This window comes from Pelodiscus sinensis, chromosome 2 (genome assembly GCF_052426305.1).
Source record: "Pelodiscus sinensis isolate ZL-2025 chromosome 2, ASM5242630v1, whole genome shotgun sequence".
Classification (NCBI taxonomy): domain Eukaryota; kingdom Metazoa; phylum Chordata; order Testudines; family Trionychidae; genus Pelodiscus; species Pelodiscus sinensis.
This window is the reverse complement of record NC_143053.1, coordinates 105,285,414-105,299,022: the sequence shown is the minus strand read 5'-3', so window position 1 is coordinate 105,299,022 and position 13,609 is coordinate 105,285,414. Positions and strand designations below refer to the sequence as shown.

At 41.3% G+C, this 13,609-nt stretch overlaps 1 protein-coding gene across 22 annotated transcripts in view; it reads left to right on the top strand.

Annotated features, from left to right (window-relative positions):
* The window catches only part of LOC149525314 (uncharacterized), a 398,451-nt gene that overhangs the window by 99,060 nt on the left and 285,782 nt on the right, over window positions 1-13,609 (top strand). For 20 of the 22 annotated variants that reach the window (XR_016348815.1, XR_016348814.1, XR_016348819.1 and 17 more), the window contains one exon: window positions 11,079-11,155. The exons of the other annotated variants lie outside the window; for them this stretch is intronic. Coding sequence is in view for 1 of the 20 variants with exons in the window: in XM_089776360.1 (XP_089632486.1) it covers window positions 11,079-11,155 (77 nt within the window). In the remaining 19 variants the exon portion in view is untranslated. The remainder of the gene's footprint in view (window positions 1-11,078; window positions 11,156-13,609) is intronic. 22 annotated transcript variants of the gene reach the window in all.

The window sequence follows — 13,609 nt, the reverse complement described above, 5'->3', positions numbered from 1 at the left end:
TTTGTCCTTCTGGTGAAACTTGTCAAATAGTTCATGACCAATTTTTAGCATGCATCTCTTCATGTAATCTCCGTCAGTGAAAGGCTTCCCCTCTCGAAAAATGCTGTAGGAGCCTGCAAAATTTGTGGAGTTTAAGCTCCCACCTTTTTTTGACCATCCCAGCAGATTGTTTTGTCCAATGTTCATTTTTCGCTGCAGCTCCTCACAGGCTTTTTTTGTGTCGACCTCGGAGTATTTTGAAGCAAATGCTGCATGTTTGGCATGAAATGCCGTTCTACATTTTTTTGAGGACAGTCTCTCACTACAAATGAGACTGTGTGGAGATCCAGACCTCTCCACGAATGCATAGAAGTCTGTCTACTCCTGAAAATTTCAGTACTCATCACCTCTCTTTCTCTTCACCATTTTTACTGTTGGGGGTCATAGAGTTCACCATCATGTATGATGATGAAAAGATTTCTCGACCAATCAAATAAAAAGCAAATATACATGACCCCCTTTGAGTGGAGAGGATGGATGGTTGTTAAAATGAACAGTTAAAGGTGAAATAGACAAAAAAGACCATCTTGCAATGAGTAATTACATGTTTTTTAAATTTTGAGTTAATTTTTCATTTTAATTTAAAATTGTGTTTATTTTGGGAATGAGAAAAAAATCCGTATTTGGTTCTAGAGTCATTAAGTTGCAGACCCTTGAGCTAGCTGATACATCATAGGACTGCATTAGCCTTTTTCACAGACACATGACAGTGGTGGTTCATAGTTATCCTATGATCAATCAACTCTCCCATGTCTTTCTCCTCTTGTCAATACCAATTGATAAGGCCCCAGCTTATAGCAAAAGTTCTTGTTGTTAGTCCCTAAAGGCATAAGTTTGCATGATTAAATTTCATCTAGTGTATTTTGTTAGTTTTCAAGATCATTAAAAAATCTTCTTGTGTGATACTCTGATCATCCTTTGTATTGGCTGAACCTTCTAAGTCTGTGCTATCTGCAAATTTTATTAGCATAATCCTACTTTTTATGCCAAGGTTAATAATGAAAATGTTAACAGATTGGTTTTAGGATCAATCATATTTAGGAGCTCCACTAGTAATCACCCTTTCACTATGACCAGCAGTCTTCCCGTAACCTGTTCCTTACCCACCTTACAATACCCAGCTTAATCCCTATCTTTTCCAATTTGATTAAATTTCCATGTATCAAATGCCTCACTGAAATCCAGATAATTAGATCTACTTCATTTCCTTCATCTAAAAATCATTAATTTTCTCAAAGAAAGAGATCAGGTTGGGTTGGCAAGGTCTGCCTTTTGTAAAACCATATTGTATTTATCCCAATTATCATATGTCCTTAATTATTTTCTGTTTCAAAATTTGTTCCAAAGGCTTCCATACAATGAAGGTCAAACTAATAGGCCTGCATTTTCTTGGATAACTCTCCCCTCCCCTCCCCCCATGCCCTCTCTTAAATATAGGTATTATATTAGCATCTCTGCAGTCATAGAGTATGACTTTAAATTTAGCTAGGATTTTTAATGAATCCATATTGGTCTTGTAATTTCATGTGCCAGTTGCTTTAATATTCTTTGCTGGAGATTATTTGGGCCTTCCAATTTGGTCCCATTAAGATGTTTCAGTTTGACTTCTACCTTGTGAGGCATTTTTAGTTTTCTTACATGTCCTCATTTCACATAACCGTGTTGCCACTACCCCTAAGATCCTCATTACCCTTATTAAAAATTGAACTAAAGTATATGTTTAGGTGTTGGGCCTGGCCTAGATTCTCTTTAATCTCCATCTCACCCTTAGTTCTTAGCAGCCCCACTTCTTTCCTTGTTTTCCTTTTATTTATATAGCTATAGAATCTTTTGCTAGTGCTTTTAGATTTCTTTTTATGGTCCAACTCTGCTTGGCATTGGGGAGTTTACTTTTTTGCTACACTTACTGATCCATCCCTTATTACATTTTTGTAGGTTTTCTGCTTTCTCATAATCTCTTGTTTGAGATGCTTGGTCTGCAACCCTTTCTTATGAGTCTCCCTCTCCCACTTGCCCCCCGGTTGGGATGTAGGCTTCAAACTGTTTCTGCAACTTGGATTTAGTCATTCCAAGTCTTCTCGGGTATGTCTACACTACTACCCTAGTTTGAACTAGGGTGGTAATGTAGTCAACCGGAGTTGCAAATGAAGCCTGGGATTTGAATTTCCCGGGCTTCATTTGCATGTTGCCGGGCGCTGCCATTTTTAAATGTCCGCTAGTTCGGACTCCGTGCCCCGCGGCTACACGCGGCACGAACTAGGTAGTGAGTCAGCTGATTGTAACATTATGGAATGGTGATACAAGAACCCAGGCTTTTGAAGCTACACGTTGGGGAGTGGGCCATTTTCTGTTGATCATTTGTTATGTGAGAGCAAGGTCAGAGGGCTAAGGTGTATAAGGGAAATATAGGTTACAATTGGGGCGACCTTTGGTAAGCGTCTTATCTTGTGTGTCCATTCGTTCATTGTCTTTAATATGTTGTCTTTATAATGGTTTCACCTTAAGAATAAATGTGCTGGCTTATATAAATCTATGTGGGAACTTGTAACTGCTGGCAGTAACACTGTTTATAACCTTCAAAGAGAAAGTGAAGTACAAATGCTGGCCTGTTCAGGCAATCTGTCTCACTGGGTATTCACAGTGTATGTGGTAAAATGTGTAGCCTTAAAGATCCACTAGTTAAGAGGGAGAGAAATATGGGAATCTGCCCAAAAGAGATGATGGCTGAGGAGTTGGGAGCATAGTGTATCTGCTCTCGAAGGACCATAGAGGGGAATGCAGGTGCTTTGAAGTAGCACAATATTCTTGCAATTTTTCTGATCTATAGGCCTGCCTCACAAAGCTCTAGATCATTGATAATATGCTGGAGATGCCACCTACTACAGGACAAGCCCAACAAGAGAAATAATAGAACATCACTGGTCATCGCCTATAGCCCCCTGCTAAAACCTCTCCAGCATATCATCAGTGATCTACAACTTATCCTGGAAAACGACCCCTCATTCTCACAGGCTTGGGAGGCAGGCCAATCCTCACTTAGACAGCCCCCCAACCTGAAGCAAATTCCCATCAGTAACCTCACACCAAACTACAGAAATCAATCCCTGCAACAAACCCCTTTTTGCCAACTCTGTCCACATGTTTACTGAAGTGACACTATCATAGGGCTTAACCACATCAGCCTTACCCTTAGGTGCTCATTCACCTGGACATCTACTGATGTGATATGTCAGCAATGCCCCTTTGCTATGCTGGCAAAACTGGACCGTCTCTACACAAGAATAAATGGACACAAACCAGACGTCAAGAACAGTAATCTATAAAAACAAGTAGAACACTTCAGTCTCCTGGGGCACACAGTAGAGGATTTAAAAGTGGCCATACTTCCACACACAAACTTCAAAAACATAAGACTACAAAGAGAAATTGCAGAGCTGCAGTTCATTTTGCAAACTTGACACTATTAATCTGGGTTTGAACTAGGGATGTAAAAAAATGTTTGTGTAAATGTGTAACTGCAGTTTACATGTGGGGGAAGTGGGAGCTGGTTCACAAGAGCTCTGTCTCCCTCCTCTCCCTTTTTCCACTCTCCTGTCACACCCTTGTGCTGATACAGAGGCAGCAGCACAGTGGACGGGGGTAACTGCGTGTAACCGAGAGGGTTAACTGGATTTGTATACATATTAACATCCCTAGTTTGAACAGGGACTAGGAATGGCTGACTCTCTATAAAAGCAATTTACCCTATAAAAGCAATTACATCTCCTCAACTGTTGGGAGTGGCCTATGTCCACCCTAACTAAATTGGCCTAATTAGTACTGGCCCTCCACTTGAAAAAGTAACTCTACTTTTAATGTGCTAGTGTATTTATGCCTGCCTGTGTAATATCCAGTTCATGCACATGACGAAGTGGGTCTTTGCCCACAAAAGCTTTTGCTGAAAGAAATCGTTAGTCTTTAGGGTGCCACAGGACTCCTCTTTGTGTTTTTTTATAATATGACTTTTTTTTTGTCAATGCTAAAAAGTTATCTGCTGTTAATGGGATAAGCCTTTATGGGATAATTTTTTTAGTTGAAGTTTTAGTAATCAAATAATTTTACATGGCTAATTACTTAATATATGCAGCAAGTTTCCCATATTAAAAATGTGGGGTTACCATTCAAGAATTACCATGAATTAGTGAATATAGCCTGTGGGTTGTCCATGTTTTTACCTACCCGCCCCCCCCCCCGCGGGGTATATGTGTCCACATCTTACACAATTTGATTTTTACTCATATTACAAGAAGACCAGATCAACATAATAAAATCAGCATCTTCGATTTAATAATAATTTAATAAGAGCGGCAATGTTGTTGTGTTTGCTAAAATAAAAGTTAAAACGTTACTTACTGTGAAGCTACTAAATAAATAAATGCTAATACATATGACACTGCAGCTTTAAAAAAATCCATCCTACGCGTTGTCATAAAATAAATAGTATGTGCTGCATGCTGAATAAGTTTATTCTGCATCACTTGAGTCATAACTAGCAGCATGCTCCTCAGCATCTGAATTTTCAAAACTGTCAAAACTTTCATCATACTTGCTGTCCTTGAAAAACATCCATAACCTCAGCGAGGCGTGCTTCGTGGATGGTCAAGGCCTGTGATGCTCCATCTGATTCGCTGTCATAGTCGGATTCAGAGGCAGATGAGTAAACTTCCGGAAAAATTTCACATTTACGGAATTCATTGCGAATAGTAGTCGGTGTTATTCTTTCCCAAGCTGCCAATACCCATTTGAAAACTTCAATGTAAGTTACATGGCACTGTCGACCTGCCAGAGTGAAGGTGTGCTCCCCGTTTGTTATCCAATTGTCCCATTCCTCACAGATGAAGCACTTGAATGGGTGGCTGACAGCTACATCAAGCGGTTGCAACTTGCAGGTCAGTCCACCTGGAATTACGGCGATAGGTGTTCCCATGGTATTGATATGTTTTTGAACCGAAGTTTCTTTATGGGCGGCCAAGGCATCAAGAAGTAGCAGAGATTTGGGTTTAAAAAATCCGCCTTTTCGTGCACAAAAGCAGCTGTCTGTCCACGTCTTCATCACCTCTGTGTTCATCCAGCCCTTCTTGTTACAGACCACAGACATGCTGGCTGATAGTTTCTAAAGGCATCGTCACCCTCTTAAAAATTACCATCGGTTTTAATTTCTCACCATCTGCCGTGCATGCTAATACAACCATAAAACAGGTGAGTTCATGACATGTGCTTGCTTCACCGTCTTCGCTCCAGTTGCAGCAACAGACCAAGTTGTGGGTATATCGAAGGACCTGGGCACCTCGTCCATGTTAATGATGTCATTTGGTTTCAGGCCCAGCTGTTTAATTTCTTTATGGACAAAATCTTTGAAATCATCCATCTTCTTCTTCCATTCATCAGGAAGCCATTGTCCAACACTTGTCCGTGCTCGAACTGAAAGGTTGTTTCGTTTCATAAATTTGTAAACCCAGTTACCTGAGCCTCCAAAAATAATTGATTTTCATCTCCATAGCCATAAGTCGAGTCTTGAGCTTTATGGCTACCATTGACATCGCACGTTAGCTATCTCTCCGTGCAAGAACCCACTTCGCCAGGTTTTCTTCTAGATTTGGCCACTTGGCTCTCTTTCCTTGGTGCGCTCTTTTGTGAGGATTTAATTTCTCAATGTCCGCGTCTTCTTTTCTCCACTCACAAACAGACTTTTCATTAATGGAAAATTTTCTGCCTGCTGCTCTATTGCCATTTTCTTTTGCATATGTAACAACAGATAGTTTAAAATCGGCTGTATATGATTTGCACTTAGGCATCTTTAAAAATATTTTCTTGGACTATATTTGTTATAAACTGAAAGTTTTAAAACGTTGTGGTTGGTATAGGTCTTATATACCGGTAATAGGGTAGTGCTTATTGCTTTTTATAGCTCAGCGGCCTCAGCCATGATTCATTACCAGTATCAAGACCCAATATTATCGGGCTGCATGACGTTGTAATCTTCAATCTTTATAGCTGGCAAGTGACAACCACACCAAAGACCACCAGATTCTTTTATAACCTGGCAGAAGTCTCTGTAGGTTATGTATGTCCACAGGTATTCTAATATATTTTTTACACATGATAGAACAACTGCGGGTAATACATGAGTGCATGTTATATTTGCTAATTTACGGTAATTTTGAATTGAATATAACAAGTCCATGGAATAAAATAATCCTAAATATATTTAATATTTCATCATTATTGTAACTTTAAAATCTGCTCTATTAAAGGTAACTTTTGTAACACTTATCTAGAATTACACCATAGTGCATTTAGATTATTCGTACTTGAAAAAGCAAGTGCTAGGAAGATTTTAAAAGGAGAAAAAATAATTGTGGGGAAAAAATTTGGCTTTCAGTGTTGAATTGCCCCCTCCACAAGCCACCCAGCATGGTTAGTGGAAACAGTTAGCATAGTATTTCTGGGGTTTACTCAACTTCATTTTGGCTCTGCAGTGTGACCTTTAGAAAATTCACATTTAGTCTACAACCAGCTGACATAATTATATTAAAAGTGACAGGCCTCATTATCTTCTAGTGTAGACAGTACCTTAAAGTTCAAGTTGATTCTGAGAGAGGAAATCTGGTGTAGATGTGTACTATATTCATGCCTTTCACATGCCATCTCAAACTCACATTAATTGCCAACAAGAGTATGGCCCCTCCTTCCCCAACTGCAATCTATGCAAACCTCTCTGAGCTCTTAAAGTCAAGGTGGGTTCTTTCCATGTTACGTATCAGTGATAAAATTCCTGAAGATTCTCAAGTTAGACAACTCATTGTCTTCAAATTATGTTTTATGACATCTGGACTACTACTTCACTGAAGACTAAGAGGGCTGCACAGGTATAACAGAGGACACAATTAGCCTATAAAGTTTATAGTGGTGGTGAATGTGAGTAAGGAGGGTCTTCTCTTAACTTTCAGAACCTTAGTTGGCTATGACCACTAATGACTAGAAAATGTTTAAGCTGCAATGGAACAAATTTTATATGAATTAGTGGTACACAATAAACACACAATAGTACAAAGTCACCTTCAGGTACTTTTCAGCTTTGAAGTAGATCTGCACTTCAAAGCTGACACTATTTTTTATGGGAAAGTTTTGAATATATTTATGTAAAACATTAACAGTATACAAGGATGCTTGTTAACAATATTTAAAACTCTAAAATTTCCTGCTCTGGTCAGAGGGATTTAAAACCTTCAATCTTAAAAAAATATTCATAAGTGTGCTGGTATCAGAGATGCACTGTAAGCTTTATAAAACAGAACCATGTATTTGTGAGTGGATCTTATGTGCTACATTTCTTACTAACACAGGGTATGTCTACACTACCACCCTAGTTCGAACCAGGGTGGTTAATGTAGGCAACCGAAGTTGCAAATGAAGCCCGGGATTTAAATATCCCGGGCTTCATTTGCATCTTACCGGGCGCCGCCATTTTTAAAGCCCTGGTAGTTCGGACTCCGTGCCCGCGGCTTTCTAATTAGGCTTTCTAATTCGAACTACCTACTCTGTGCCGCGTGTAGCCGTGGGCACGGAGTCCGAACTACCGGGGCTTTAAAAATGGTGGCGCCCGGTAAGATGCAAATGAAGCCAGGGATATTTAAATCCCGGGCTTCATTTGCAACTTCGGTTGCCTACATTAACCACCCTAGTTCGAACTAGGGTGGTAGTGTAGACATACCCACAGAGACATAATTGAGAGCAATGCAGCCACATCCCTTAGATTGTACAGGGAGTGATGCTTTGCTTTCTCTTTTTAGGGTGAGACTGACACAGTTAATCTCAGATATCTCTGCTATTACAGTGACAGAACACTCCTCTACTGTTACAGATTGCTAGGAAATTGGATAGGACCTCCTGAAAAATTAATCCAGGATAATTCTGGGGGGAATTAAGATTGGGGGGAAGAGAATGTGTGATATGGATTTTATTTACAAAAAATGTGCAGTAATGTTCACAAAATCAGCCCCTAGGTATTTCAGGCAGTATATGTTGAATTTCTTTAGTCTGGTACTTACGGGACCCGACTAATGCCAAACCAGAGAATTTGCTGAACCAAGGGAGGTCAATATTGTCTAGCAGCATTGCCAACACTTCCACTACTTACTGGGATCTTAGAAGACATTTAAAGGTAAATTAAATAAACGAAAGCACAGAACCCTGAGAGCCAGGACAGGCTGTTGTAAACAAACTTTATGGGACCATGGGAAACTTGACCACATCCATGATAAATGGACATCCGACTACAGGCCATCCTCGTTATAAGTCCAAGCTACGTTCTAAAAAACTTGGACTTATAGCAGAACAACTGAAAGCATGAAATTATTTTTCCTGCGGCTGACTTCCATTTGTGCAAATTGTTGTGGGTTTTTTGTGCGACTTAAGAGCAGGGAATGGGAGGACTTATAACACATCTGTTTCTACAAGTGTCAACAACTTTAGTGAGTAACGGATGTATCGCAGAGTGACACCCTTTAACTAAATTCATGCCAGATAATAGATGTTACCAGATTAGGTTGTGCTGCACTAGAGAGGTTCAACCTGTAATGCCTTTCTGGTGGCCTAGAAAGTATGATTTGCACATGAGGTTTAAGGAGAGATGCAAGCAAACACGGAAGAGGATTGCATTGCATGAAATCTGCAAGGTTAATTTATTATAGGTTTACTAGAGTAACCATTCATGACATTACCATGTTGGAATCAGACTAGTTTTACCACTTCAATATTAGATTATAAAAATAGTTTAAGACATTTTAGAAAGATAGAGCTTTCCAACTGAAATTAAAAATAAAACAAAACACTGAGAAACCGTGTGTTCCACTTTTATAATACGTACCGTATATTCTTGATCATAAGCTGATTTCCCCCCCCCCAAGTTAAAAAAAATAGTAAAAGTTACAATGACCCATTCATAAACCAACTCTATATTCAGGATGTCAGTGTGTAGACAACTACATGATTAACTGATAAGCTTGGGCTTATCAGAGGAGCAAGGTGGGTGGAGGGAAATGGAAGCTTCCCACAAGCACTGGATCTGGGCCTGTCCCTGCCCTCCACATTGCTGCCTATCATAGAGAGGCAGAAGTGTGGAGGATGAAGGGGCAGGCAGGAACTGGCTACGAAGCAGGCTCCATGGACCTATCTGCGCCTGCTTGCTACCTCCTACAGAGGCAGTGGGAGTGGGGAGGAGGCAAGAGCCAATGCTAGGGGGGAGCCAGCTTAAAAGCTGGTTCTCTTAGCAGTGGATCCACAGTGCCACCTGTTTCCTTCCCCTCTTCCTTCCCCTCCCCATCAGAGGCAGCAGCATGGGGAGGGGGAGGCTTCCAGGAACAGAGGCTGTTCCATGGCAGCAGCCCCTGTCTATGGGGGAGGGTCCAACCTCCCTGCAGGGAACTCAGAGCCCCTATGAACAGGGGCTGCTGCTGCAGAGCGCCTCTGCCCATTGGGAGCTTGGCGCCCTGTGGAGAGGGGTGCAAGGTGGGGGCCAGTCTGCATGGGGAGCTGTTTTTTTTTTTTTTTAAACCAGCCCCCCTTTTAAACTAGCTGGGTGGCTCCACTGGCCACCCAGTACTACTGCTGCTGCTGATAGAGAGGCAGCAGTGTGGGATGGCAGGGGCTCCCCGGGAGTGAGGCCGGGAGTGAACTAGCTTCTAGCCCTGCCCCTGGGGATTATCAAATAGTCGTATAACTGCTAAAATTTCATGCTGTTACATGACTATTCAATTTACACGCTATCTAATATCCCTACTCTATATCAGCAGTTTGCAAACTTCTGGTTCTAGCTTGTCAGTGGAAGCTGTTGGGATGTTTTGTTTACTTGGAGTGTCTGCAGGCACAGAACCTCTCAGCTCCCATTGGCTGCTGTTCACCATTCCCAGCCAATGGGAGCTGCAGGAAGCAGCCAAGGGACATGCTGGCCGTCACTTCCCACAGATCTGGAATGGCGAACAGCAGCCACTGGGAGCTGAAGGTCTCCGTGCTTGCAGACATTCTGCCACACCAGCTGTTTGTCCTTCTGGGCTGGGAACTGAAGTTTGCTGACTCCCCCAATTAAAAATAAATAAAATGGTAAAACACAATGACCCTCTCTTTAGTGCATCATTTTTCACCAAAAAAATTAAGCTTATGATCGAGTATATACGGTAAGTCATTCTTTCTCTAAAAGATAGCCATCCTTTGCAAATCATTCTTTCTTTCCCTATGAGAACTGGAAAGCTGTTTTTTCTGCTTTCAGTGTAAACGAACAAGAACAAGCCTCTCCGGACCCTAATAGGAGACTGATCTTTGAACTTAGGGGATTTTCTACACTACAGGACAATGTCGAATTAAGATATGCAACTTTAGCAACGTTAATTGCGTAGCTGAAGTCAAAGTAGCTTAACTCAACTTTTGGTGCTGTCTATGTTGCAGGAAGTTGAAGGTAGCACACTCTTCCTTTGACTTCCCTTACTTCTCATAGAAGTAGGGTTACCGGCATCAACCCGAATACCGCTATCATTTCAAATTAACTGTCTTAACTAGATCGCTAATTCAAACCCTGGAAGATAGACAGCAGCAGCTTCGATCTTCCTCTGTAGAATAGATGTACCCTTAGATGGTTTTTGTTTTGATTCTATTTCATAGTAGACATATCTGGTGAATGCATTGCTGGTTTCAGCTTTAATTATTATTTATCATTATGATTAGTTTTTCCTTTCTTTTGCATTGAGCTTTCTATTCAAAATGAAGTCATCCTGATCTCATTAATCCACTGCAATTCTGTCTAAATGTGTGGAATACAACCCTTAAAGACTAAAAATAATTAGCTATACAACACAAAATGATCCCAAAAGAATAATTTCAATGGAAACATATGAACCAGTTTTGGCAGTTCTTTATTTTTTTTGCATCAGTTTGTTGGCTATATTACTGAGTTAATTTTATGGTTTTGCATACTTGACATGACTATTTTTCTTTTAAATGTACAGGAATTGGCTATCTCTTTCTTTCATGTGGTTGCTGGAGCATTGTCCTAGGACAACAAGGATTGATGAATAATCTTCAGGTAGGAAACTGGCTTTATGCCTTTTAGTATGTTGGTTCGTTACTTTTTCCCACAATTTTGTGTTCCATTTTTTTCTGGATATATTCCAATAGTAGCAGTCTTACACTACAGCAACGAAATGCTAGTGAAATTATCAAAAAGTTTTCTCTTTTACTTTGTACATATGTCTCTCTAAATCAGTGGGAACAGGTTTTAAAAAACGTGGCTACTCTTGACAACTTATGATATAGCAAATTAATAACTGAAAGATTTACTAATTATAGTCTCCTCCCCCCCCCCTTTTTTGTCTGCTCACTCATCCAAATGGAATCTAGTAGTTTCAGCCACCTCAAATTGGTGGATCTGCTCCGGAAAGCTCTGTCTGATCCTGTTTGGGTGTGCTCAGAAAAATAGTGGAATTTATCCCTCACTGAATATTTTTCCAGTTCTTTCGTATCGGTAGTTCAGGTCATAAACACCAGTCCTTCAATTGAAAGGTCAGATAATGGCTGTATTTTTAGCAAATGCTAGAGCAGCTGAATGGATGAACTGGGGTTACTGCAGGAAATTGAGTGCTTCTTTCCCTAGACACACAATTCCATCATTTCAGTAAGAAACTTTAGGGTTTGGGTCTCTAGAAGGTAACACTGTTGCCATGTGTGGATTTCTGAAGATGTTGAACAAATCACTGTCATTTTGAGACCTCCTTGGTGTGTCTAATGCTCACATACAAGAAACTTTATTCTTTTATAGACATTTATTTGTATATATAGTTTAAGGATAACACTACATACTGGGGATGGAACTATAAAATCAGGTTTATTTCAGTGATGTCTCTGTGCAGAATAGCAAAAGACACACATACCTTTGCAACCCTAAAGATGATCTGGAGAAACAGAAGTCTGGCTTTTCAAACTCAACTTAGATTTTACAGTGGTGCTAACTATTCTATCTTACTATGTGGCACTGAATTTGAAGACTTATCAAGACCTTGCTCTCTCAAGTTAAAGTTTTTCTAAACAAATGCCTTTGACAAATTCTCAGCATTAGATAGCCAGAAAAAAATCTGAAATCAATTGCTTTGGAGGAGTAAGAAACAAACTGATGGGACAGGAAATTGTGAAACAGAAGTGGTGGGTGCAGGATGCACCGAGAAGAGAGAACCAAGCAACCTAACAAGACACGTGTTGGATTGTAATTCCCAGACGAAGAGGTGACAGGCTAGACCAAGGACAACTTGGAAGTGCAAAGCAGAAGCAGAACTGAAAACTATGAGATGGATGTGGGAAGAAGCCAAGAGACAGCCAAAGACAGAAGGCAGTGGTGAAAGCCCAGTTTTTTGCATGGAAGAAAGAGGCATAAATTAGACTATTTATGCATGACTAAATTTACTTAAACCTCAATTCTCTCACATGCACAAGTTCTCTTCTGTTAAATAAGGTTACCAGTAGGGCATGTTGTCTTTCATGCTGGACACAGATGGCACTTTGCGATTGGCTGTCATACCTGTGAAGTATTGCCTATTCAGTGTATAAAGGGGGCATTTCTTTCTTTCTGTATTGCTGCATTGTTCTGATTAGCTATGAGACAGGCCTTGAACTTCAGTGCAATTTTTGGTGATGCTTGGGTGGTTAAAGTTTGGGTGGTTAAAGTAACTCAGTTTATGACCCTGTGATATAAATACCTCTCAAGTATGTAATTGCCAAAACATGCGCTGCCTCTTGGGTCTGACTGCTTCTGAGCACAGTCCAGCACAAGCCCCAGCAGGCCACAGATGCTGGCACCTTATAAGGCTGACCTACTCAGCAGAAAGGATAGCTTGTCACTTGTGTTCCAAAACAAATGTCTTAAACACCAGCTGTGGGGGAGCTCGGCGTTGCAGAGTTGCTCTAGAACAAGGAGACAAAGCATTCAAACGAATGAGTCTCCTTGCTCCCACACATCCAAACTCCCAGCAGTCACGCAGCCTGCTCGAGTTACTCCCTGTGAGCTGATGGAGCTCTGGGAGGGGTGCCTCCCCCTTGGGGTCAGTGGGCGGCTTCTCCGCTCCACAACACCCTGTTGAGTCTTTTGGGGAATTCGTGGTGGTTTTGGTCTAGAGCCCAGGCCTTTGCTCAGGGTGGGCGGTAACAAACAGTTCAGAGCCTCAGGCCTCGGATTGGGGCGGGGCAGCCAAACAAGCAGTTCGAAGGCCCAAGCCCTTGCTTCAGGGCGAGGCGGCGATCAAACAGTTCAAAACAAACAAATAGTCTTAAGGTGAGCGCCCAGCTGGATCCCCTTGCTCAGGCGGGGGTCTAGTGGATGTAGGCTGCAATTCAGGCACAGCCCAGGGGGAGACTGCCATCCGGAAGTGGGGTGGCAGGGGGGACGCAGGCCTACCCACTCCACTGCGACCTAGCCCAGGGCCCTGGTAGCAGCAGAGCGGTCTGCTGCTGGGTCAGGGGGGATCTGCTCCGCAACGTGACCTGGTTCTGG